The sequence below is a fragment of the Coturnix japonica genome, chromosome 3, assembly GCF_054131305.1.
Source record: "Coturnix japonica strain WE chromosome 3, WE-NBRP24, whole genome shotgun sequence".
In the NCBI taxonomy this organism is placed as follows: domain Eukaryota; kingdom Metazoa; phylum Chordata; class Aves; order Galliformes; family Phasianidae; genus Coturnix; species Coturnix japonica.
This window is the reverse complement of record NC_140665.1, coordinates 77,353,413-77,376,911: the sequence shown is the minus strand read 5'-3', so window position 1 is coordinate 77,376,911 and position 23,499 is coordinate 77,353,413. Positions and strand designations below refer to the sequence as shown.

At 37.5% G+C, this 23,499-nt stretch overlaps 1 protein-coding gene across 3 annotated transcripts in view; it reads left to right on the top strand.

The window, feature by feature from the left end:
• Positions 1-23,499, top strand: part of KCNQ5 (potassium voltage-gated channel subfamily Q member 5) — a 243,455-nt gene that overhangs the window by 164,655 nt on the left and 55,301 nt on the right. For all 3 annotated transcript variants that reach the window (XM_085543744.1, XM_015859068.3, XM_015859067.3), the window contains exon 3: positions 8,608-8,734. In XM_085543744.1, the coding sequence (XP_085399870.1) occupies positions 8,608-8,734 (127 nt within the window). The remainder of the gene's footprint in view (positions 1-8,607; positions 8,735-23,499) is intronic.

Here is a 23,499-nt window from a genome sequence, read left to right as displayed (position 1 = left end):
TGTGGGATAAAGACCACGAGACTTGAAGAGAGAACAGAAGGGATGGCAGTGTTGGCATTCCAAACCAACCAACAAACCTCTAAAACGAATAGACACACACTGTAGCTATGGTAAGAGGTGAAAGTAACAATCAAAATGATTTTATAACAAAGTAACATCACATACCAACTATGAAGGTATCTGAGATATCTCTTTTTAGCAGTGCTTAGGGTTCACTGTAGGTTTCTTACATATTCCTGCTCCTATGTAAGATGTGTCACTTAACTTACCTTGTCCATCATATAATTTAGCCATGTGCATAAAGTCAGTAGAAAAGATAATTGGTACTAATAGCACAGAGGACTAGTATGAATTAATGTGTTCCTAAGAAAGGACTGCCGTTATTCCAGAAAGGACCTTCTAACCAGCCATTCAAGGGGCCACTTTCTCTAGGAGAACACTCACAACTTGAGGATATGGAGATTATGAGTGAAAAATGGGAGAGGATTAGATGTTACTGATGAAGTGTCATGATTCAGATTAACAGGAGTGTAATTCTTTGAGGAGGGAAGAGCACATCTCATTTTAGTCAGATCAACAAAATTGTGCTAAAGAGCCAAACCAACTGTCCAGGATTTCCTTTAAAGACAAACAAACATAATTCCTTGCACAATTGCTCTTCCATGATATGTCTTCTTCCTATTTTTATCAAGTAAACGATAATGAGGTAGTATGGCAAATGACTTCTAAGTCATAAGTGTAGCATTTTGCATAGATGCAGATTTGCAAGAGTTTATGCTCTAAAGTATTGAATTAGAGTTTGATGAGGATCTTAACTTGTTATATGGATAGTGAGAAATATCTTGTTAAAACAGACAAAAAACAGGTAGTGCAGACTGCAACAGTAAAAATGGATTCATATCAATGTCTAAATTCAGACTTTGAATTCAGAAACTTAAACCTGACCCTTGGCAGGGAAATATCAACTTGCCAAACTGAAATGCAGAATGTATCTCTAGAGAAAAATCGAAGTACAGGATCAGAAATAATGCTTAAGGAAAAAAAAAATCTACAAAACATTGTATTATCAAAGGAAAAAAAAATACTGAAAGAGACAGAATATGAGTGATATGAAAGCTGTCTGGAAGCCTAGACGTAACCCCACCATCAGCGCAACTTGGAGAAACAACTCAGCCCCTTCAGCACAGATGTGACAAAGCATGCAAACACATATGCAGTTTCCTCAAGTGAGAGGAGAAATCTGATCACAAGATTCAATTTAAGGACTTCACAATCTGTGGTACAAAATACAGGCAGATATTTTTAAAAAAAATAAAAAAAATCTGCAAGGATCAGATGCAGACATACACATAACAGGAGCATTAAAGATTTTTTAAGTGTAGATGGTGGCAAATACAGAGACATACTGGATCTAAGTCCAATCCTGAGGATTACAGTGGTGAATTAGCAAAATAAGCACTGGTTGCTTTGAGTTTAGAGGCTTTCATGGAATGCTTAAGGAAGGGATGTATGTCATGGACAGGATAATAATTCTGGTATCAAATCTGAACCTGACAGGAATTGGCTGATTACACCAAATGTAGATACGATCACAGGAAATGAATGTCTCACAAAGATAAATGTATATGTTTTTGAGAGGATGTGGAAGGATTTTGCTTTTCTCTTTTTCCAGAAGACCAAAATTCCATAAACTTTGAAAAACAGAGAATAGGAAAAGCTGAAAAACACTCCACAAATGGCAGTTGTAAAATGCAAAATGTGATATGCTGGATTTAAAAGCTTAACTATTGGAGTGAAAAGAGGGGAGAAAGTCAACTTTTTCAGAGTCTAGGGAACTGAGTGAAAGTATCATAAATGAAAAATTACACAAGAAACAAATGCTGATGTGGCAGATGTGAATAACTTCAGTAAACCTGAGGCATAAGAGCATTTTGAGAGCTTGAGTGAAGTTCCTTCCCAGTTAAATATGCCAAAATTTACCAGTTTTCATATAACACTTTCTTGAAATTACTTTCTGAGTGTATTTAGTACTAGAAACATTTCCAACTACATCATCCCAGATGCCCAGAGGTCTCCCAGTAATTGAAGCATACCATGGTATCCTTCTAGGGAAGCCCTGTTGATGAGCTAAAGAAAACTTCAAGAATAAATAAATAAGAATGCAGCAAATATCATTTGCTGAATCTCTAGGTTTTACCAAGTCCAAACATGCTAAGACCAAAGAATAAAAGAATCCCACTCCCCTCCTCTTATCAGAATGCCAAATGTTACCAGTTAATTCACATACATATGCCCAGCTGTAACAACTAGCCAAAGCCCTTTGCATCAATACAAAATTAGCATGGATTCCAGAGCATAAAAGAATCTGCTCTGTGATTGCTCTGGCACCTTTCTACATTTCTTTTGGGCAGAGCAAAAGATATCAGATTCTTCACAAACATTTTAAAAGGGAGATCTGGGATCTGTGTTGCTACAGAGATGTGGCTGCCTGTAGCATGAGACATCAGAAACATGACAGCAGCAGAAAAAAATGCATGAAGAAATCGCAGAGGGGATGCAAAGGCCTGGGTACAGCTGTACGGCACTTCATTGTTTTGACTATGCAGATCATTTTATAATTAAAATGAGACCATTCACTGCTCATCTCTTGCTACAGAGGAAGAAAATGTAAACAAGCACAAGGTAGGATACAAAGATGATGAGAAAGTAGAGGATTTTTCTATAGTGTGAGTGTTATTGATGTTGTCTCCATTCAGGAATTATCTCAGAAGTGTAGTTGTACATGGCATAAACATATGACCTGGAGCAAAGCAATGAGTGTAAATTTGAGGCACAGGAAAGCATGATATTTAAGGATGATGTTGTGTCTGGGATAGAGCAGGATGGACAGTGAAATCAGCATTTTCTATTGCAGTTTTCCCTATTTGAAAAATGGTTTTCAGTAGTTGCCAGGGTCTTTCTGGAAGAAACACATCTACCAAAGCCAAAAGGAGCTTTGGGATAAGTTTGCTGATATACGTACTTAGATGTTAAGCACTGTAACCTGCAGATGCTGTGTGGAGGAAAGTTCTTTTAGTAGTGGATCTTGGTGCTTCAAGGGCGCTTGTTTCTGTGGCATCCCCAGCTGTCCTGGGGTTTCTGTCCTTCCCCCATGGATGCAGAGGAAGTTTAGCACAATTCCAGTGCTAGAAGTTCGGTCTGGTATGGTAAATACTCTATAAGTAATCAAATGGCAGCTACTTTATTCCAGCGTGTGTTTTTGCTGTCTGAGTTAAAGCTGGTTTTACCTGACACAAAAATTCTGTTTGTTTGTGGGTTTTTTTCTTCCTGTTATGAATAAATAAGGAAACATGACTGATAGATACTATTTCAGGTAATAAGCAAAAGGCTAAGAGGGAATTGGATAGCAGAAGTCCAATATAATGTGCAGCTAATTAAAACTGAGCGTATGCTGGGATTTTAATATTATATCAATAGACTTGTGGCTGCATATTAAATTAAAAGGCACAGGATTGATTTCTTAATAATGTTCCATTAACATAGAATCAGCATGGGAAATCTTAATCATAATTCAGAAAACCGGTGTTGTAAAAGTGTCACATTTATTACAAAACTGATAAAAGAGAAAAAAAAATGTGCATACATTTAATTTCATACTTAGTGGGTACTGCTGGGAGCTGCACTACAGTCTCTGGTTGTGATTTATATGCCACTAATAGGGTCTGCTCTGGGTTATATTTCCAGATTTATGGCTGCCTCTTCCACTGCTAAACTTCAGTTGGAAAGAATTACAACATTTGTTAGTGAAGTGAGCACTTATTAGCTGTTTAGTTCAAAGATCTTCCCTTCTAATGCTGAATTAAGAATAATAATAATTGATTAATAGAATGGTTTATGGTGAAAGGGACCTTAAGGATCTTCTAGTTCCAATGATCTGGTTCAAATTACGACATTATTTTGAACGGTAACATATGCACATATTCTTATCTGCTGATTTTAATCTGGAAAGTGGCCAGTATAACAGGAGCATCCCGAGTCCTACAAGTGCTTCTGCAGCACAGCTGTTTACAGTTCAAAACTTTCTCAGGTTTCTCTGAAATGCAATAGCACTACACCACCGTCACCTCCCAACAATGTCTGTTAACAATGAGAGTCCAACTCTGGTGTTCAGTGCTTTGAATCAGTTGAAGGGTGTTTTTTGGTTGAGAGGAGGGTGCAGAAGCTGAGGTGTTCTTGCTTTAGTCAATTGAGAAAACATTCTCATCTTTTTTGAGTAGGAATACTAATGCATTGCTATTTGCATAGTATCAACGATTCATCCTATGTCACCATAAAGAAATTTCAGCAGCTGGTGACATTCTTAAAACTGTCATCAACAAATGAAAGGATGAGAAAATGTTTATTCTTCCTTTTCTCCCGCTGATTTGGAGGCACCTGATGTCCCTCTTGATGTGTTTTTAGGGAAGTGGGAACAGAAGCTCCTTAGCTGCTATCGGATGACTTAATTCCTCCTATTCTTCCTGTTGTGTTGACTGAGAGGCTGCTGATTTACAGCAGATGAGTATCTGCCATGCAGCTACACTACAGAGTAGTGTTGTCTTCAGTATGGTAGCACTTGTAGCCTGATTAAAGCTTATTTCAGGAGATTAATTTAATATGTTCAAGTACATGTCCTAGGCTCCTGATAATGTCACTTATAGACCCTGTTCTCTAGTGACCTCAAGGCAGGCAGTCTGCAGCTCCACTGTCCTATTTCAGCAGTCTCTGGAATACATAATATCCCAATTTCCATACAAGAAGTATAATTAAATTAACAGCAGAGCAGTTGTCTTGTGCATGGATTCCTTATGTCCAAACATGGCACCCATGGAAGATTTTTCCCATTCTGATGTAGAAGTCGTTATTATTTATCTCTTAAGTGAACCAAAATTGATGATGTTCCATCATATTATATGCAGGAGAAAGATACTTCGAATGTGTCATTTCTAGGGCAATCCTACAAGTTGTATGAGTTCTAATGATTTACTCCATCACATGCCTTTTCTATTACGCTCTGATTTTATGTTTCAGTTGCTAAGAAGTTAAAAACAAGTTATTTAAAAGCCTAGATTTATGGTTAGAAGCCATTATAAATTATATGATTTTTTTTTTTTTTTTTTTAAAGAAGGTCTTTTGGGGATGCATCCATACAATTGTTATCCATCACAAACCAAAAAACTTATGACAGTACATCTGCTATAGGAAAAACTAATGTTATTCCCTGGCCTGAGTTAACCTTGACAGAGATTTGTCTTTACATTGTGAGTGAATACACTGATTACCGAAACATTACTTGTTTCTCTCTCTTTCTGGTTTCAGCCTGAACCAGTCCAAAACACCGGTATAAAACTGACCCATAAAATGCTAGGAAGACTTTCTGTTTGAATGTGTTCACAGTTTCTGGAAAATCTTTTTCCTGCATTCATGATGATGCCTTCCTTTTAAATTCAGTTTGAGGAAGTAGGGGTGGATAGGATGTAAAGATCATTTTGAAATATTGCTATAGTTATTGCTATATAGTGCAAAAATTAGTGCAAAATCCCATCTCCACCTTATTCAGTGACTTTCCTGTTATTCAGTCTTATACTGTACTTTAACACCTCCAGAAATTTGGTGTGTGTAAGAAAGCCTTATGCAGGACTTTTTAAATCTGCATTCCTGTGCACAGAGTCGTATTTAATATACTTGAGCTCACTTACTGTAACTACAGCTGCTGTTTGTAAAATTTCCTTAACTAACAGAAAGTTCAATGTTGAGAGTCTATCACTGTGCATAAGTTTATGGTGTTGCTAGGCACTGTAACCATTTTTCCCATGGAGTGAACAAAGACATTTCTTCCACACTGCTTTTCTGAGAAAAATCTCATACTTTAACCCTCCACCTGCTAAAAAAAATAAAATTTAAATTTAAATTTTAAAAAAATATAGCTTTTTGCATTTTTTTTCTACCGCAGAGCCGATTTATCATCATGACTTTTCATTTTGTGGTATATGTCTGTGTGTATATATATGTGTGGGAGAGAGAAAAATGGAATTTCTGCCTCCAAGGGGAGATCGTGCAGCAAAAAAGACTCTCAAATATGCCTTCAGCATACAATGACTGTGCTCATCTTTGCATAACTGAGTGTTACAGCAAATAGTAATTGCTAATGGTAGTGAAGATGACGAATGCAAAGCTGCATAGCACTAATAGGATCCAGAATATTAAACTACCAAAAAATTAACACTTTTTAACGTCTATCAGCAGTATTATGATACTAATTTAACCAAAATGAAACTATAGAGTAGTCCTTTGTGCATCATTAAGCACTCTCCGTTCATGCCAGCAGGGAGGCCTAGCAGGAATCTTGGGGTTTGAGATGTGATGGAGGACTCATTCTTGCCTGTGTGGATCAGCTCCCACACACAGCACTGCCCACATGGGCTGAGCAATGCACATGGCATCTCAGGGTGCTTACTTAAGGAGGTGTTCCTTACATGTCTGTACGCACAGTAAGTTTTCTAGAAAAAACTGGAACAATAGTGAAACGAAACAGGATGTGATTTTAACAAGGAAAAGATTTTATTGGAAACAGATAATGTTTCCTCTCCTCCTTCAGTGTCTGTTACCCCTGCCCCAAAGTGGTAACTTAACAGAGAATCAGATGCCAAATGGCCTGGACACATGCTATCAACCCTTGTAAACTCAGAGACATCATCAAACAATGTTTAAACCAGATTCAACAACTCATGTTGTAAAAGTGGTAGTTAAACAACTAAAATACATGCTCTTCCTTTATTTTTTTTTTCTTTTTTTCTTTTTTCTTTTTTGAATTTGTCTTCTTGTTCTTTTTAGTCTTGGCCTACACAGAATTTCATACAAGGCAATGCACCACATGGTAGGCAGCTGGTACAAAATGCAGTTACTACATGGGGAACTTTTTCAGCTTTGCAGATAGTCTTTTCTAAAGTTGTGCAACAGCTCAGACATTGGAATTAAGTGGAAGTTTGCAAAAGATGAATAAAAAGAAAATCTTAAACAGCCACGCTCATTTTTCCCTGTGTTCTTTTCTTCCCCCCAAAAAATGTTATTAATGCTTTCTTTAGCTGCATTTTAGCAAAGGGATCTCATTTTGCTTATTTATGAATTCAGTATGGAATTCACAGAATTGGAAATGAAGATGCTAACAAGGGCCTAAAAAATCTACCAGTGCCATGCAGCTGTACAAGCTGCCATTTTAAGATGGAATACTGTGTTTTCAAATTGTTTTATGGTGTCAAGAAGCAAAAGCAAATTGAATTTAGAATATTTCAGTGTACTGCCATTAATCATAAGGTTGTGTATGACACAATATTAATACTGTCATTAGTTCAGGTAAATTAATGCCTGAGTTGATATATGTGATCTCTTTAGCCTTATTGGCTTCCAGAATTTTAGGATCTCACAGTCTAAAAACATCCAAACACTTTATTGAGGAGAAGACAATATTGCATCATCCCTACCCTTGCAAGCATTCTTATTTTTATTTGCACTGTTTTCCCATTGCTTCCACAGTAGCCCTCATCCTGTAGGAATAACCAATTAATTGGCTGAAGGGACAACTTTCTCCTGAATGTAGAAACACATTCAGCTGCCTAATAAAGAAACAGCTTTTGTCCTCCTCTTGATTAACTGCTTCTTCTTGATTAACCTCCTTCAAGTGTTTTTCGCCTTTTGGGTTGGCAAAGAGATTTTATCTTCTCAAATCCTGTAACTTTATTATGGCATTCCAGAATAATATCAGAATTAATAATTCTGAATGAGTATGTAGATACTATATCACCGCCTATTACTGAGATGCAGATTTCCTTAAGGTATAGAGCTGAATTGTCCTCCAATCTTTCTTGCTAAAATTCTGTTAATCTCACTGTTGTACTGATTTTTTTTCCATTAACATGTTCCTGCTATTGAGATGAGTAGTCTTGAGGATGCCAATGTGAAAGAAATGCAGTTTAGGCAATGAGGGAAGTACTTCTGGATGTTTCCCAAAATTTGTCCAGGGAAAATTATGCCTACTATGAATATTTATTTACTATCTTACAAACAGTTACATACCCATTGTGTATAATTACAGTTGCATGTATTAGCTTGCTCCTGGGAATAAATGGATTCCCTAACTGCTGCTTCATCATCGCAGTCAGTTCACCTTTCTACTGTTATGGTGGAGTACCATGAAGAAATATTTACCAAAAGTTTCAGCCTTCAAAATAAGAGCAAATTTTATGGGTGTGGATAATATCTCACTAACTATATGAGCCACCTGTGGTTTGATCCTCAGCATCCAAAGTTCTCTGAATTGATACTACATGTGTAGAATGAGGCCCTTCTGTGTTTCTTACTTAGTAGCTGATTGTAGCAGGTTAGACTTGGATGCTTCCCCAGGAAACTTTGAGGGCTGTATTTCCAGCAACCAATGATGAGAAGCAGGATCCCATAATTGGCTTTGGGATCTGCTGGTGATAAAGATGTATTGCTAGACACATGCAGTGTTTCTTAATGCTTCCATATTGGCTGCCTGTCACAGACATTTTTCTTCTTTGTCTTTTCTAGGAATTTGTCATGATTGTTGTCTTTGGTTTGGAATTTATTATTCGTATCTGGTCTGCTGGATGCTGTTGTCGATACCGAGGATGGCAAGGAAGACTGCGCTTTGCAAGGAAACCGTTCTGTGTAATAGGTGAGTGTCCCAACTCTGGTTTATTTTAACATAAAAATAAAAGCTCTCCCTTCTGTTTTGCTTCAAAATGAAAACCAGTGGACTAAGTTTACAGTCATTAGGTTTAAATCCAAAATAGCTTTGCATCAACAGTCATCTACCCAAATCATCTCTAGATATAAAATCAGAAGGTCCCTAATTACCAGTCAGCGCGTGTTTCTTATGTTCTCCAGAAGACATTTTCCTATGTGTGTCATATACCTGTCCTGTGTATTGGAATGATGAAAGGCTGAGAGCTGTTCTCATTGAAAATTGTGGGAGTTGTGTGCATTTAAGGGCCACAAATCTTAAGACATCTTTTATATACATGAATACACACTATGCATATAGACACACATTATGTGTCCTTTTTATTTAAATTTTTGTACTTACAAATGTATACATTTAATTAAATTTGAAAGCCTGCCAAGAAACAAATATCAATCTGTCTTCTCACAGCAATGCAAATTCCTCCGTTGCTACTCTCTGCATAGGATATAGTATTTGCAGGTGTTCCAAGAGTCTCTTTCTCCCCTTTTGCTCTAGAAATTCTTCTTGAAATGATAAATAGACCCACAACCAGTCAAAACCTTATTTTTAAAAATAATCTGTGTGAAATGAGTTTCCCAATAAAAGCAGAAATCACAAATGGCTAACCAAATTAATCTGATAGTTTATTGTTTTTCTAATTATATGGAGGCAATGCTTTTCACAGAACACCTGTGGAACTTCTGGATCTGAGCTTCTTCTCAGCTTGTCTCTAAATAACTTTCCTCTCAGCAGCCTTTAATTTATCTACTTTGTTCTGTTCAGACAAGGAATATGTGTGTTTATCTTACCCAGAATCATCAGGTGCCAGGTCACACACTTGCCCCAAAATCAAATGTGTCTTTCTTCACAAAGGCAGCATGTTTAGAAATTGTATAGAGAGCAAGTTACTCTTCATAGTAGAGAGGTGACAATGGGAATGTTCTATTGAAGCAGAGGTCAGAAAGTGCTGGTCCTCCTACAGAAGCCACCTGAAGCCACCATGGCCTTCATAGCTTTGAAGACAATTGCTAGAGCCAGATAGAGCAGCAAAGCTCACTTCTTTGTAGTATGTGAATCAGAGTAGGAGATAGGAAAGAGATCATTTTTTAGGGGAAAAAATATATATATTTCAAAAATATCAGGAGTGAGAGCTGCCTTAGAAGAGAGTACTGAAAGCCTAGTGGGGTAGGTCAGTAATAATTACATACTGTATCATTCAAATATCAAAAGAAGAGAGTGGAGATGCTGATTTGGTTAAAAGTTGTGGTGGGATCTTCTTCAGTGCAGGTACACTGGAAAGGTGGGTTGAGCAGTGAGTAAGCTGATGGACATGAAATGTTCAGAAAGTAGCCGGAGAACCAATAAGGACTGAATAAGAATTTGAGAAGCAGGGGAAAAACAATTTTATGGAAAAGAGCCCACAGAACCAGGGCAGAACCAGGCTGTTCATATAGTGGGAGAAAGAAAATTAATGATAGGGAGGAGATAATGGAGAAAAAGCAAAGGATGAAGATAATGAAATGTTATGTCAGCATGTTCCTTTCTGTTTTCAACCTTTACTACCAACTTACTATACCACACCTTTACCATATTTGCACATTAATTCAGTTACAGAAAACACACAACAAAAACATGCAGTGAAACTGTTAGTGGAGAAATGGAAATTTTAAGGGACTGAGCATTAATTGTGGCTATGTTAAGATTAATACTTAGCTCATTTAGATCTAAGCAAATATATCCATTTTTCTTTGGTAGGAAAAAGGGATGAATAAACCTATGATCTCTTACAATTCTGTTTTCAGAAGAAAGAATGGGGTTATTATTTTCAAATATCCTTATGTATGTCATTTATGAGCTCATGGGAGTAAATATTCATTTATGTGTTTTATTACTAAGGTTTTCCTCTCTGGATCCTGATACCAAGAGAGGTTGTTAAGGGTAATTGAGGCTTAATGTTATTTCACGTCTTATTTGGTGGTGAAGGAGTTAATGAGTAGACTTGTTCTGGAGAGTTTCCCAGACTTTTCTTTGTGTACTTGCTATCAACTTTCCCCTCTGTCTTGCCCTTCAGTGACCCGGTTCCCTTGAAATATCTCATTCGTACATCTGACATTATCAGCTGATCAGTTAATACTTTGTATAGCCCTTTTAAAAATGCCTTTAAATACTTTTTTTCTGAGAATGGCCCAAAAGGCACCAGGATAGCAATAGTCCCATGCTACATATGGTAGCAAGCAGCAAGAAGGTACTGATGGTTCTTCATGTTTTTGCTAATTACAAAGTCCACAGGAGATCAGGTCTGGTTGTGGTTCAGTAGTGTGGCATATCACATTATTCTGTGATCTGACTGCTCTGACAAAGGACCTCCCATAGTGGAGAATAGTTTTTCCATTCAAACATTTTTTCCCCGACTGTTTTAACCTTCTGCACAAAATTCACTTTAGTAAGGTAACTGCACCAAATATGTTCCTTGTTTTGCTGGGTTCTGAAAACCCTTCTAGTTTTTAACAGCATTTACTTAGCAATTGCTGTTTTTCTCATAAATTTCTGCCTGTGATGACCTCTATTACACGCAGTTTAAGGGGAAGGTAGCTGTTCCTTATTGTACATATTTTTCTGTTTTCGGGAGAAAATTCAGTTGCCCTCCCACTCTTGCTGTGTGCCTGTGTTATGGAAAACAAGTTCTTCAGTCCATCCATGTAGCAGGCAGGACTTGAGCAAGGAATTTTGAAGCCTAAGCTTTACATAAATTCTCAATTGAAATTTGGGTTTTGAAACTCTCATTTGCCCACTTCTAGTAATATAACATTTTTCCAGGACAACTACAATTACTGGTGGTCCAGGCTAGTGAAATGTTTCATGGATTTCAGTTAGTCTGTTAGTAGTTTACCCACAGCTGCTTCTATTTTACTTCTTGTCAAGCTATAGCAGGATTGAAGTGTCATGAGTTCACATTCTGTTGATGATGCAGAATGAGCAAATTCCCAACAGGAAGCTTAAGTTCATTATTAGTAATCATTAACTTCATGGCTGGCAAACCACATTTCAGAGCATTAAGTGATAGCAGTGGCAATTGAATGTTACCGGATCTATTTTTTGTTAATTAAAGTGGTAACGAGCCATCATATGGTACTTCTGTCAAATTTTTATAAACAAGTCCATATATCGTGTGCTGCAAAATCTATTGAACCTTTAATTTATTTTAATTCAATGTATTTATGTCATGATATGTTTTGTGCCTTGGTATTTAGATACATAATTCTGTTTAAATGCAGCCAGATAGTAAATGTGCTGCTCATGATAAACAATGTAAACAGTCCTTTTCTACTATAATTTGAACTTTAAATAACCCAGTGATTGCCTGTAATTAAGTATATGCTTGACCAAAGAGACACGTTTCACATTGCATTTCATTATAAACCCCAACCATACCAAGTTCCAGCAGGAGCAGTCATTCCTGAGGTGTTTTCCTGACATCTCCTGCCAGCCCAACTTGAACTCATCTCCGGAACACCCTGCCCACTTCATTCCAGAAAACGTGCTGACAGAACTAGTGTTCAGACTGGAAACTGAGAATTCCTTGGATGCTTTCAGCAGCCATAGTTACGTGCAATGAATAGTCACTCTTAATATTTTAAAACTAATATTTAATGGAATGTCCTCGTATTTCACAGTCCTTGCTGCTGCGTTCATGCTGAAATTTCTTTCTGATATGCGTTAAAATATTGAGCAGCCTATATTTGTTAATTGACATGGGTTTTGATTTCACTGCTATATCACTATCATTTTATTTAGAGCAGAGAAGTGACCAACATGGATTAAGCAACCTGACTCAACTGTGGTTTTATGTTCTCTTCTTTCCCACCAAGGTAGTGGTACATTCCATTTTCATGAGTCTTGAGGACTGAGATTTTTATATGAGGGCTGAACATATTCTGTGCATCTGCTGATGGTCAAAGAAGTCAGTAAGACTAGTGTATTTTTTTCTTAAATGATTTTTCGTTGAAAAATATTGATTAACTGAAATCAAAATTATTTACATCAATTCCTCTTCCCTCATGAAAGCTGGATCTTTTTTATCATCTAAATAAGAAGGACCCTTTCTCCTAGTCATATAGAACAACTAATAATCCAGTTTCTGGATTCTAGATAAAGTATAGTTAGATATTTTTTAGGGCAGATTTGTAGCAGGAAATTGCCATCTCTCAACCTTATTGAAGTTATCCAAACATCAGTAAGTAATTCTTAATTAGTCCAGAGGGAGATGGTGGTTTACCAGTCAGTTGTACTCATCTGCTATGGAAGAAGCTTTGATTTGGCTTTTCCAAAGAACAATCATACATTTATAAATAGGGGGTTCTGGTAGTGCAAATTAGAAGAGATCCACACCAGAATGAATGAAGTGAGTTAGAGCATGGGATTGTGAAGGACAGCAGTGAATCACAGAAGAAATTCAATGTTATGATAAAAATTGTCTTTTAAAAGCCATAGACCTCTTACTATAAAGAAAGTACTGGTGATGTTAGACTTGCTTCCTTAGAAGGCTATTGAAAATATTTTCTCAAGTATTCAGTGTCCATTCCAAATAAGACTAATATAAATTAGTACCTGCACTATAATGTTCAGTGATTCCTAATTCATTCATTTTTACTGTGAAAGTCTCCTGAGGTCAGTATCACATGATTAACACCCTACAATAGTCTGTACACATTCATTCAGATTCTGTAAATTATTTATGGAATCTTTCAAATGATTTATGATCTCTTATTTTTGAATTTCTCAAAATCTGCATATATACGTATTCTGAATTATTATTATATATTATGTGCTATAAAATATTGTGTGTTATAAATACATATTACAGAACTTCCAGTGCATCTTGTGATTCATAAGGCTTCAATGACTTGGAAAGTTACAATAAGAAAGAGTTAAGCAACGAACAGACCAAGAGGCAGTTAACATTTCCTTGTTTTAGACTTGATGTCTTCAGTTTTGCTAATATTTTTCAGGGTCTGACTAGTTGCTACTATAGATGCCCAGTCTATAAATATACTTTCACTGCTTTCCTTTATTTGATTTGAGGTATTCATGTGCTGCCTTACAGCTGAGTTCTCATCGTACCAATAGATAAATTGCTCAGATTACCTTAGATATCTGTAAATGTTCCTCCAATCCAAACTAAAATAATTGTTAATGTAAGCATGGGTGTGAAATGTTTGGAGGCAGGCATGATTCTACCAAAGCCACTTACCTGCCTATCTCAGCATATGGAGTCTCAAAACCAGTAAAGTAGCTGATTTGTTTTTAAATTCCATCATTCATAGCATCTAAAAAACACATTTTTAATGAAGTGAGGGAATATGTCAGAGCATAACTGACTGAAGGAAATACTCATTTTTCTTGGCATCTTTTCAGCTATCATCCTGCACATCAGCTGCTTTGGTAGCGTGACAATCTTTGCAACTCCCATCTGTGATCATTGTCAGCTCTTTCCCTTGACTTCTCTTTGAGAAGAACTGCTCCTTCGGTGGCTATAAATGTTTTACTTCTGAAACAGTGAATTATACTCTCCAGGCAGAAATTGGATAACATTTCCAAAGAGGTTCATAATAGCATCCCATTAAAGTAGACATTAGCTATTTTGTACTTCTGCTCCTGCCATTACTCTGTCCTTAGTATATGTACAATTTCTTGGTGAAATCACTAGCTTGCGGTACCACTATATTTCAAAAGCATGCTCTGTGTTATACAGGATGCTCCAAAAGTAATGTCTCCTATTAATTTATATAGAAACAACAACGGTTATTTATAAAGAGCACCGAAACACTATTAGATAGAACAAATTCTCAGCTGCAAACACTATTTTTCACAGTCACCACCACTAGCTATTCATTTTTGCCAGTTGTGAACAAGAGCCAGCATGGCACACTCATAAAAATCTGTTTGACCAACTTGAATGTGTCTTGTCATTCACATCGCTGTCACCACTGCTGAAACACACCACCCACAACATCACTGTGCACACATCCACTGTTTGGTCTCCACAAATGATCAGCAAGTGTCAGTGAAAATCAGTGGGTGCCATTTTTTATGGATGGAGGAATTCAATTCCATGTTTGCTTCATACACACTTCCATGTCATGCACTATGTTGGGTGTCTCTGCTGTCATCTGTCACGTGGCAATAGAATGTAAAAGAATATTGATGGGAAGATTCAGCCTCTACTGCCATACCACCAGCATCTGCCTCTGAAGCCATGGACCAACATAATAAAACAGGAGTCATTATTTTCAGAGCAGCCCTCATACTAACAAGCTCACACTTATTTAGGGGTGCTGAAGCAGCATCTGAACATAAATGTCAGTGTTAATCCCTTGGCATCATACATCAGACAACTGTTGGTTCATATGAGCCACATTTAACAACTCCTGCAGGTGTTTGCTGAAAAAAAATCAGGCTTTCTCACGTGATATCCCATCCCCACACTCTGAGCACTGATGACAAAATGTGAAGAAGTCTCAGGGATTATCTGCTTGGCATGTACCGAAGGAAACTTCTAGAATGATTTTAAAGCAATATGGAAATGAGTGACAAACCTTTGTGTGCACTTTGTTTCTTTTATATTCACCCTGCATCGTATAATAGCGGGCAGTATGCTTCTGTCTTATGTTTACTGTATGATTTTCAGCCTCTTTGATGTTTTTAGTTTGAGTTGCATTATAATTAATATTATATTAATAGTTTTTTGTTTTATTGCTGCCTTTTGTGAAGACTGATATATTTCTATTCGGGTCATCAGAGTGTGAGCCAGTGGTGTGTGAGATAAAAAAGGGCTGTAGATGCAGGCTTATTAATGCAGGTTTTGCCCAGTGTTACATTCAGCATAGTCAAATTGATTGCCAGATGTCTTCATCCTGCCTTGCAGTAAGCTTGTAAGTGATTAGAAGACTTGAAGAATGTTGGTTTCCACAGATGTTTCCATTTTTTACATCCTTTTGGAGAGCTGTGTGTTGCCACCAGCACTGCTAAGGGACTGGAAGCTTGATGGGCACAATAGTCCAGTGGGAATTACAGCAGTCTCTTTAACGATTGTGCCTTGCATGGTTGCCCTCAAATTGCTGCTGAAAAAAAAAAAAAGAAAAGAACTCGTGTACAGGAGGAAAAAATACAGGTTTTAAATTTCTCCTTTTAACAGCTGCTGTGTTAAATAGAGCAATTAGGAAGAATTTTACAGTGTAACAACATTGTTTCATTGTGTAACGGAGTTGAATATATCCCAAGTTTAAGACAGCTATGTAGAAATATTTGCATAATTCTAGAAATCTAATTGGGCATGTCCTGCACATGTTAATTTCCTCTCCTTCCTACCCACCCCTCAGCACCAGGATGCTAGAACATGAAATCTCCTCTTAAAGAAAGACTACCGTTTTTTTACCTTTAAGGTTTTGTTCAAAGTCTCCAAAGTAAAGAGTTTACATTTCCACTGGGAGATGACAGTGCTGTCTACAGGAGATCTAGGGAATGTGTCCACTAGACCTGTGTTAATTGAACACATCAGCTCCAAAATGGTTTAAGTGCTTAGTGCCTGGCAGAGCCATCTGTTCTCACCACAGAAAGAGGCAGCCCGGAAAACAGCCATGGGTTAGAAGAGCCACATGACTCAGACCCACCACTTCCACCTCAACCTGCTCCTGAGACCCACATTTGGTCCTGCTTCATTTCAGACATACGCAAGGGATTGCACATACCCCAAACAAAGTGGTTGGTCACAAAGACCATCAGACACAGTCCTGTGCTAGTCAGCCACCCCTTCCAGCCAGCTGGCGGAAACTGAGAAAGCTGGAGCTAGTACTGTGCTCACTCCTGCTTCTCTTCAGGATTATAGCACTTGTATTCTCCAAAAATAAAGCATCTTGCTGGCACTGTAGCCCTTTGTGGGCTTCCCACCCACACGTGCAGGCAGTTAGTGGTTGGAAAATGCAGTAAATTCTGTATTTATGGAAGCAGAGAAGTTGCTGGAGGTATTCACACTGCCTGTGCAACCATCTCATATAGCTGTGTAGGTTAGGAATTCAAGCTGTGATCAGTCAGGAGGGAGAGGTGCATGCCTCTGGAAGGCTCAGAAAGCACAAGGAACTCATCTTCCAGGTGACACAGAGGGGCACCTTTAGCACCTGCTAACTCAGCTAGGTCCTGGGCACCTCCTGCTTTCCCTCAGCAAACTGGAGAACAGATTCCTATTAAAATTCATTTAAAATTTCTTACCTGGAAACATGTAAGGAAACATGGGTCCTGTACAATTCTTCCTGCCTTGTTGCGAGAGCCCAGTGTACAGAGAGAGCACTGCCTCCCTGCTGGCCTAGGCAAGGCAGGAGACAGGATTAGTATTTTTCTACATGTGAGCTGCTGCCAGTATCCCCTGAGCAGGTTGTTTATACTTGTAGCTCAGACAGACACGCTTATATGGGAATCTGAAAAACCTGATTCCAGTAATTCATGGTGAAACATCCAGTCCAATTAATTTTTTCTCATTATTCTTTTCTGTCTCTTGGCAATGAATTTTACAGGTTAATTGCATGTTTTGTTGTTTTTTATCAGATATAAATTGTCCTTTGATCTCATTTTTATAAGGGGGGGTAAATAGAAGGCATTCACCAGGCCTTCTTGTCTTTTGCTGGTTTGCATACCTCTATCTGCCATCTCATACTTGTCTTCTGACTAACTGCTCCTGAATTATTTAGTCCTTTCTCACTGCACGTCCTGCCATGCCTGCAGTTACTTTGTGTTTTTCCTGCTTGTAACTTTGCCCGTCTGTTACAGTCTGACTTAATGAACGTGGTTATTTATCAAGCGTGTGTATCACCATCCATCCTGCTGTATTTCCCTCCAGAAGTCTTCGCTGTTTTTTCCTCCACAACAGCAGCCCTTTTTGGGAAGGTCTGCTACGGTGCAGGGGAAAGCCACAGATGTAGTAGAGTGACTGGCCAACAATGCTTTTCCAGTGTTTGTAGGGTATAATTTCTCTGGCATGAAGCAATTACTGGGCAGAGCAAGTGAGGATTTATGGAAAGGAGCTGCATGTGTTGCTTGTAGTTTGTGTCCTTGGTTGGACACAAACTGGGCTGGTGAACAGTGACAAAGATAGGATTTTAAATGTCTTTATGCCGGCCTATCTTAAAGCTAAATAAAGCTCAGGCTGAATCATTAGTGCTTTCTTCCTTTTGGAAGATGCATATCAATAACTTTAGGATCAATGATTGGAGAAGGTTAATAAAGTATAAATCCATGAAAGGCTGGTAATTGAAGCTAATCTTAGCTTGCAGGAGGCCCTTGTTTTTTTAAGATTTATTGAGCCAGCTGTTACTAATATAAAGATGTTTGCTGAGGACTTATTCAGTCTGCAGAAAGAGCGTGTACTCAACAGTGCTATGAACCTTAACTGCTAACTCTACCAAGGAGTAATGTGGGAACATTTGACATCATTGTCCCTATCCAGACTGAATCAAAAATTGTAACCATAACTACTATTTAAATTTCAGTATCTAGAGTCATAGAATCATGGAATGGCCTGGGTTGAAAAGGGCCACCAATGATCACCTAGTTTCAATTCCCCTGCTATGTACAGAGTCACCAACCACCAGACCAGGCTGCCCAGAGCCACATCCAGCCTGGCCTTGAATGCCTCCAGAGATGGGGCATCCACAATCTCCTTGAAAAACCTGTTCCAGTGTGAAGCACGGAACTTGTGAAAAACTTTCTCCTAATCTCCAACCTAAACCTCCCTTGTCTTAGTTTATAATCATTCCCCCTTGGCTTATCTCTGTCTACTCTTGTAAACAGCAATTCCCCTTGCTGTTTATATGCTCCCTTTAAGTACTGGAAGGCCACAATGAGGTCTCCCCAGAGCCTTCTCTTCTCCAAGCTAAACAATCCCAGTTCCCTCAACCTTTCTTCATAGGAGAGGTGCTGCAGCCCTCTGATCATCTCAGTGGCTCTCCTCTGGATCCATTGTTGAGCTGCTGTGATTCTTGGGCCATTTAGAAGTATTTTGGCTCTCTATAATGAAAGGTAAAATAACATTATTTTTATACACTTGTCATATTGGTTCGAAAATGTGATACTTTTACACAGTACCGATGAATGTATACTTTTAGCTCATAGACATTTTAATGAGTAATATCAATTGATCCATTCTTGAGCATGAAGTTAACTTCTTATTAGAAACCTTGATTAAAAATGACAAAACAAAAATCTGACCCATCTTTATCATTCTGGATCTTTATAAAGGAATATTTTGTATTTCTGTTAAATAATAATCACATTAAATACTGACTTGCAGAAAATATTCCTTGTTTTTGTATTTCAAAAATTGTTTGACCTACGTATGCCAAATTTCTTGTATTTGGTTTGCTTAGCTAAGGAGTGGCTTGGACTTCTTTCCAATTTCTTTTCCTTTTGTTTGGAAGCAACATATGACTACGTTGTATGGTAGAGGGTTTTACTTAAGGTGCAGCAAAGGTAGATTAAGATGCCTGTGAAGAAAGGGATTCAATAGTACTGCTTGGGGTACTGAATATAGGGAAACTATGGAAGAGTCCCCTCCCTGATTTAGAAAGATTATATGCTTCCCATGGTGAAAGCAAGAAATCTTATTTCAGATGGTATGAAGAAATACTCCAAATACTGAACCAGCTTTCAAACAAATGAGCAAATGTTTAGCAGCAGCTCTATAGCACATTTGTTTTATGCTCCCCCATGTCCATTTTCCACCATATTTTCCGTTGCTTGCATATAGAAGCCTGGGCCACAACCTGAAATCATAGAATCATCATATATAGAGTATCCTCAATTGGAAGTGACTCACAAGAATCAAGTCCAACTCCTAGCACAATGCACCTGAGATTGTTGACAGTGTTTATTTTCCATTACACTGAAAATACATTAAATATTATCACGGTTAACCTGTGACACTTATTTTGTATTATACTGTTACACTTCATTTATATTATTTCATTATTATTACTATTATTATTATTTCATTCATTTCGGTTGGAACTTCATGATCCTTGAGGTCCCTTCCAATCCAGGTCATTCTGTGATTCTGTGATTATTATATAGATTTTATACATCATATAAATAACACCATGTGTTATTTTATACGCATGTTGACAATTTTAATGTAATTTATCGTAAGTATTATCAATTCCTACTGTTTTCTTTCAGCCAGAAAATGCAAGGTTACATTTTGGTGAGCTGCTTGTCTAAACAGACACGCTTTGGTTCTGTAAAATTAACTTGTATCCCAAGGAAATGTCCATATTTCCAGGAAGCTGCTTTCATTTCACATTAAAATAGTTTGCTTACTCATATGATTTCAGTACATTGCAAATGAAAAGTAGAGATGGAGAGAAAGGTTCGAGACAATTTGTCTCATTTGATTTTGTCTCTGGAGTAAGGCTCAGCTGATGAGTAAGAAAACCTGAGTTTCTACTCACAGACCAGCTTTAGTGCACCCCTTAGAATTGAAGCCAGTGACTAATGTAGCCATTGTCAGAAGAAAAATAAAAATCAATAGAGTGAAAGTAGTAACTTCTGTTTTTCTTAAATTCCACTTCAGTACCTAGAGAGTATTACACATTTGTCTAATTTCTTAATTTTCTGTTTGTGTTGCCACACAGTCCTGTCTTCCTGTTTTTCTACAGCAATAAAAGTCAATTTTCACACTCATCTGTGCTTATCTCTGAAAAGGATCTTGGTACACAAACCTATTCCACTTTCTTGCTTCTAAAAATACCAAGTAGTGTCACATCTTGAAAAACAATTACAACAGGAAGCAAAATCACCAACATGTTTTGCCAGTGAGGACAATTAAGACAGTTTCCATCCAGAGAGTGTCATATATTTGAAAACCCAAAGACCTTTTGGCTGGAGTGACAACAACATCTGCAAAAATCAAACAGCGTCATCTATCCCAAGAATTTCCTGAAGATATCCTGCCAATTACTTTTACTAGTAGGTGATGATTAATCATAACCTGTCTGGCATCCAGGCGGAGAGATCTGATCCCTAACCAGAAAAGAAAAGCCTATATTCAGGCATCGCTGAGAGAAATTCTGCCGGGACTCAAGATACTAAGCATCATTATTTTTAGTGTATGCAGAACCTAAGAGTACCTTGTATTGCTTGGGTTGGTTTGGGGGATTTTTTTTTGTTTTCTTCCAAAGCTGAGGTCTTGTTTCTGCAAATCTACTCAGTGGGAAGTGCAGAACGCAGCTTCCTGCCCCTCCCATATTACTCTAGAGATGTTGAGGCGATATAATTCAATGGATGACATCAAAATGATTTTTTATAGGCTTAAAAACAATAGCATATCACTTTTCAGAGGGTGAATTCAGGTAACCTAAAAAGACTGTATGCCTCTAAATAGTCTCCAAAAATCCACTTTGCAGATTTTGACAGTCTTATACAAAATAAACTGGACTTTATCAATAAATAGTGCTGCTCCTTCCAACGTGACAATTAAAAGAAGTATATGATAACATCCATCATCTCTCGTACTTCAGTCTCGACTGTCTATCTATTTGGAGATTTAATTCCAGATTCAATCCTAAAATTATTTTTCAATAAAGATTTTGCATGTTTTTGAGACAAAAATATTGAAAATTCTTGACTTCTGAGGTTAATGTTTAGATGAGGTCATTGGAAGTTCAACCCATATTAGGCCAGATTTTGTTGCTTTAACTATGTGAAATATCCCTCTGATTCTGTAGCAGTGGGACTATTCACAGAGCAAAGGAACTTCCACCTGGCAAAAACATTACAGTTTGCCTCTTTACAAATTAACTATTGCATCATGCTCTAATGCTGGATTTTATTCTTTGCCTTCTTGAACCAGTAGAGGGAAGTGGTTAATCCCATGTTTGAAGCTAAAAGCATTTTGTAGCCTTTTCCATTCTGTGACCTTTCTCAAAAGTGTTCAATGAATAATGATACAATTATTTTCCTCTCTGAACGCCCCTCTGTTTGGGTATTCAGAAGCCTGCCTTAAATTCTATGAATGTCTTCCTTTATTTTTTAAGGAAACCTACAGGATTATGAAGTACGCCAAGACTTGATATGTTACTGGTTTTGAAAAAGTCTGCTGTTCCTGTAGATGAGTTTGTATAAATTAAAGAATCTGGAAAAAAAAAAAAAAAAAAAAGAAGGAAAGAAACCTTATTTTCCTGTATTGCTGCAGGTGTTAATCATCAGGAAATATTTCAACTGCCTTGAACAGCCAATTGATACCAGTATCGGATAAAGCCCATTGAAAATATTTTTTGTTATCTTTCTGTATCAGGGCAGAATATGTGTTGTGTTAATTGTGTTCCATAGTATCCAATTAAAATTCAAAGTACATTTCTGTATTGGTTAAATGATACTCTCAGGCCCCAGCCAACTAGCTGTGGATATTGTTGCAGAAAAAAAAACCTGAAGAGAGTTCTGATAGTAGCAATAAGTATGATGAAGTGCTTGGAAGGACTGGTATATGAAGAAATATCAGAAAAAAACTGAAATGCTGGCCATTCTCTTCCTCCACTTACACCTTTTTGTGACTCAGAATATAAGGTTGTTAATTATTTCTATGTGGATGTTGTCGTAAGTCTGGATTCAAAATGATTTTAAATCTTTAGCAAGTGGGAATAATTGTTCCGCATGCTGCAGAATGCTTATATGACTGTAACCTGTACCATTGTCACTGCATGGAATTGGCTTCAAAACATACTTGATGCTCTTAGTAAATTATGGAATTCAGCAGCTACATCACAAGATTAAATTGCTTTGTTTTCATGAGTAACAATGAAATTTAGGGTAATTAATTGTTCTGAGAACTATTCATGAGAAATGACCTCTCCAGCTCACAAACAGTAACTCTGGATCAAGAAAGTAAACCTTAGAAGGACATCGTAAGAGTAGCATAAATATTGTTATACAGTTGCCAGTGAATTTCCTCTGTGTGTTAATGAAGCTGAAGGCTAAATAAACCACATTTTTTCAGATATTCTACTTGTTCCGCACTTTTGTAGGCAAATACATCCTACTTTAGTAGTTTGAGTGTGTGTATGAGCTGTGAGCAGATGAGGGATGGTCATTAATTACATTTTCCATGCTCATTGCATGGGACTTGGACTGGATGACTTTAAAGGTCCCCTCCAAGTTTTGAGGCAGATACATCCTAGCCTTGTCCTAGGTCAGTGCATCTCTGTTCTGTAGTGGGAACAGACATGATAACTGACAATCATTCTGCATGTTCTTAACTAGTGCAAATTCGTGGCATTTTCTATGAAGTTATAGCAAATACTGTTTCGGAGTTATAGAGATGATCCTGATATGACTAAATGCTGCACATTTTCTATTCTGATAAGACAGAAAAAATATTGCAATGTCCATTTAATCTGTATTGGCTCAAAGTGGTATTTTTATTTAGAAGGAAAGGTCATTCCAACCCATCAGTATTAAATGCAGGCAAAGTTTTAAACGCAGAAAAAGCAGACACTATCTTTTTATTACATAATGCATTGAAGAAGATGCAAGAAAAAGAGAGAAATTGCCGGTTTATATAGCAGTTCGAGTGTGTGTATAAGCTTTGAGCAGATGAGGGGTGGTCATTAATTACATGCAGGAGACTTGGGCTGGATGCCATTTAAAGGTCCCTTCCAACTCAGATGATTCTGTGA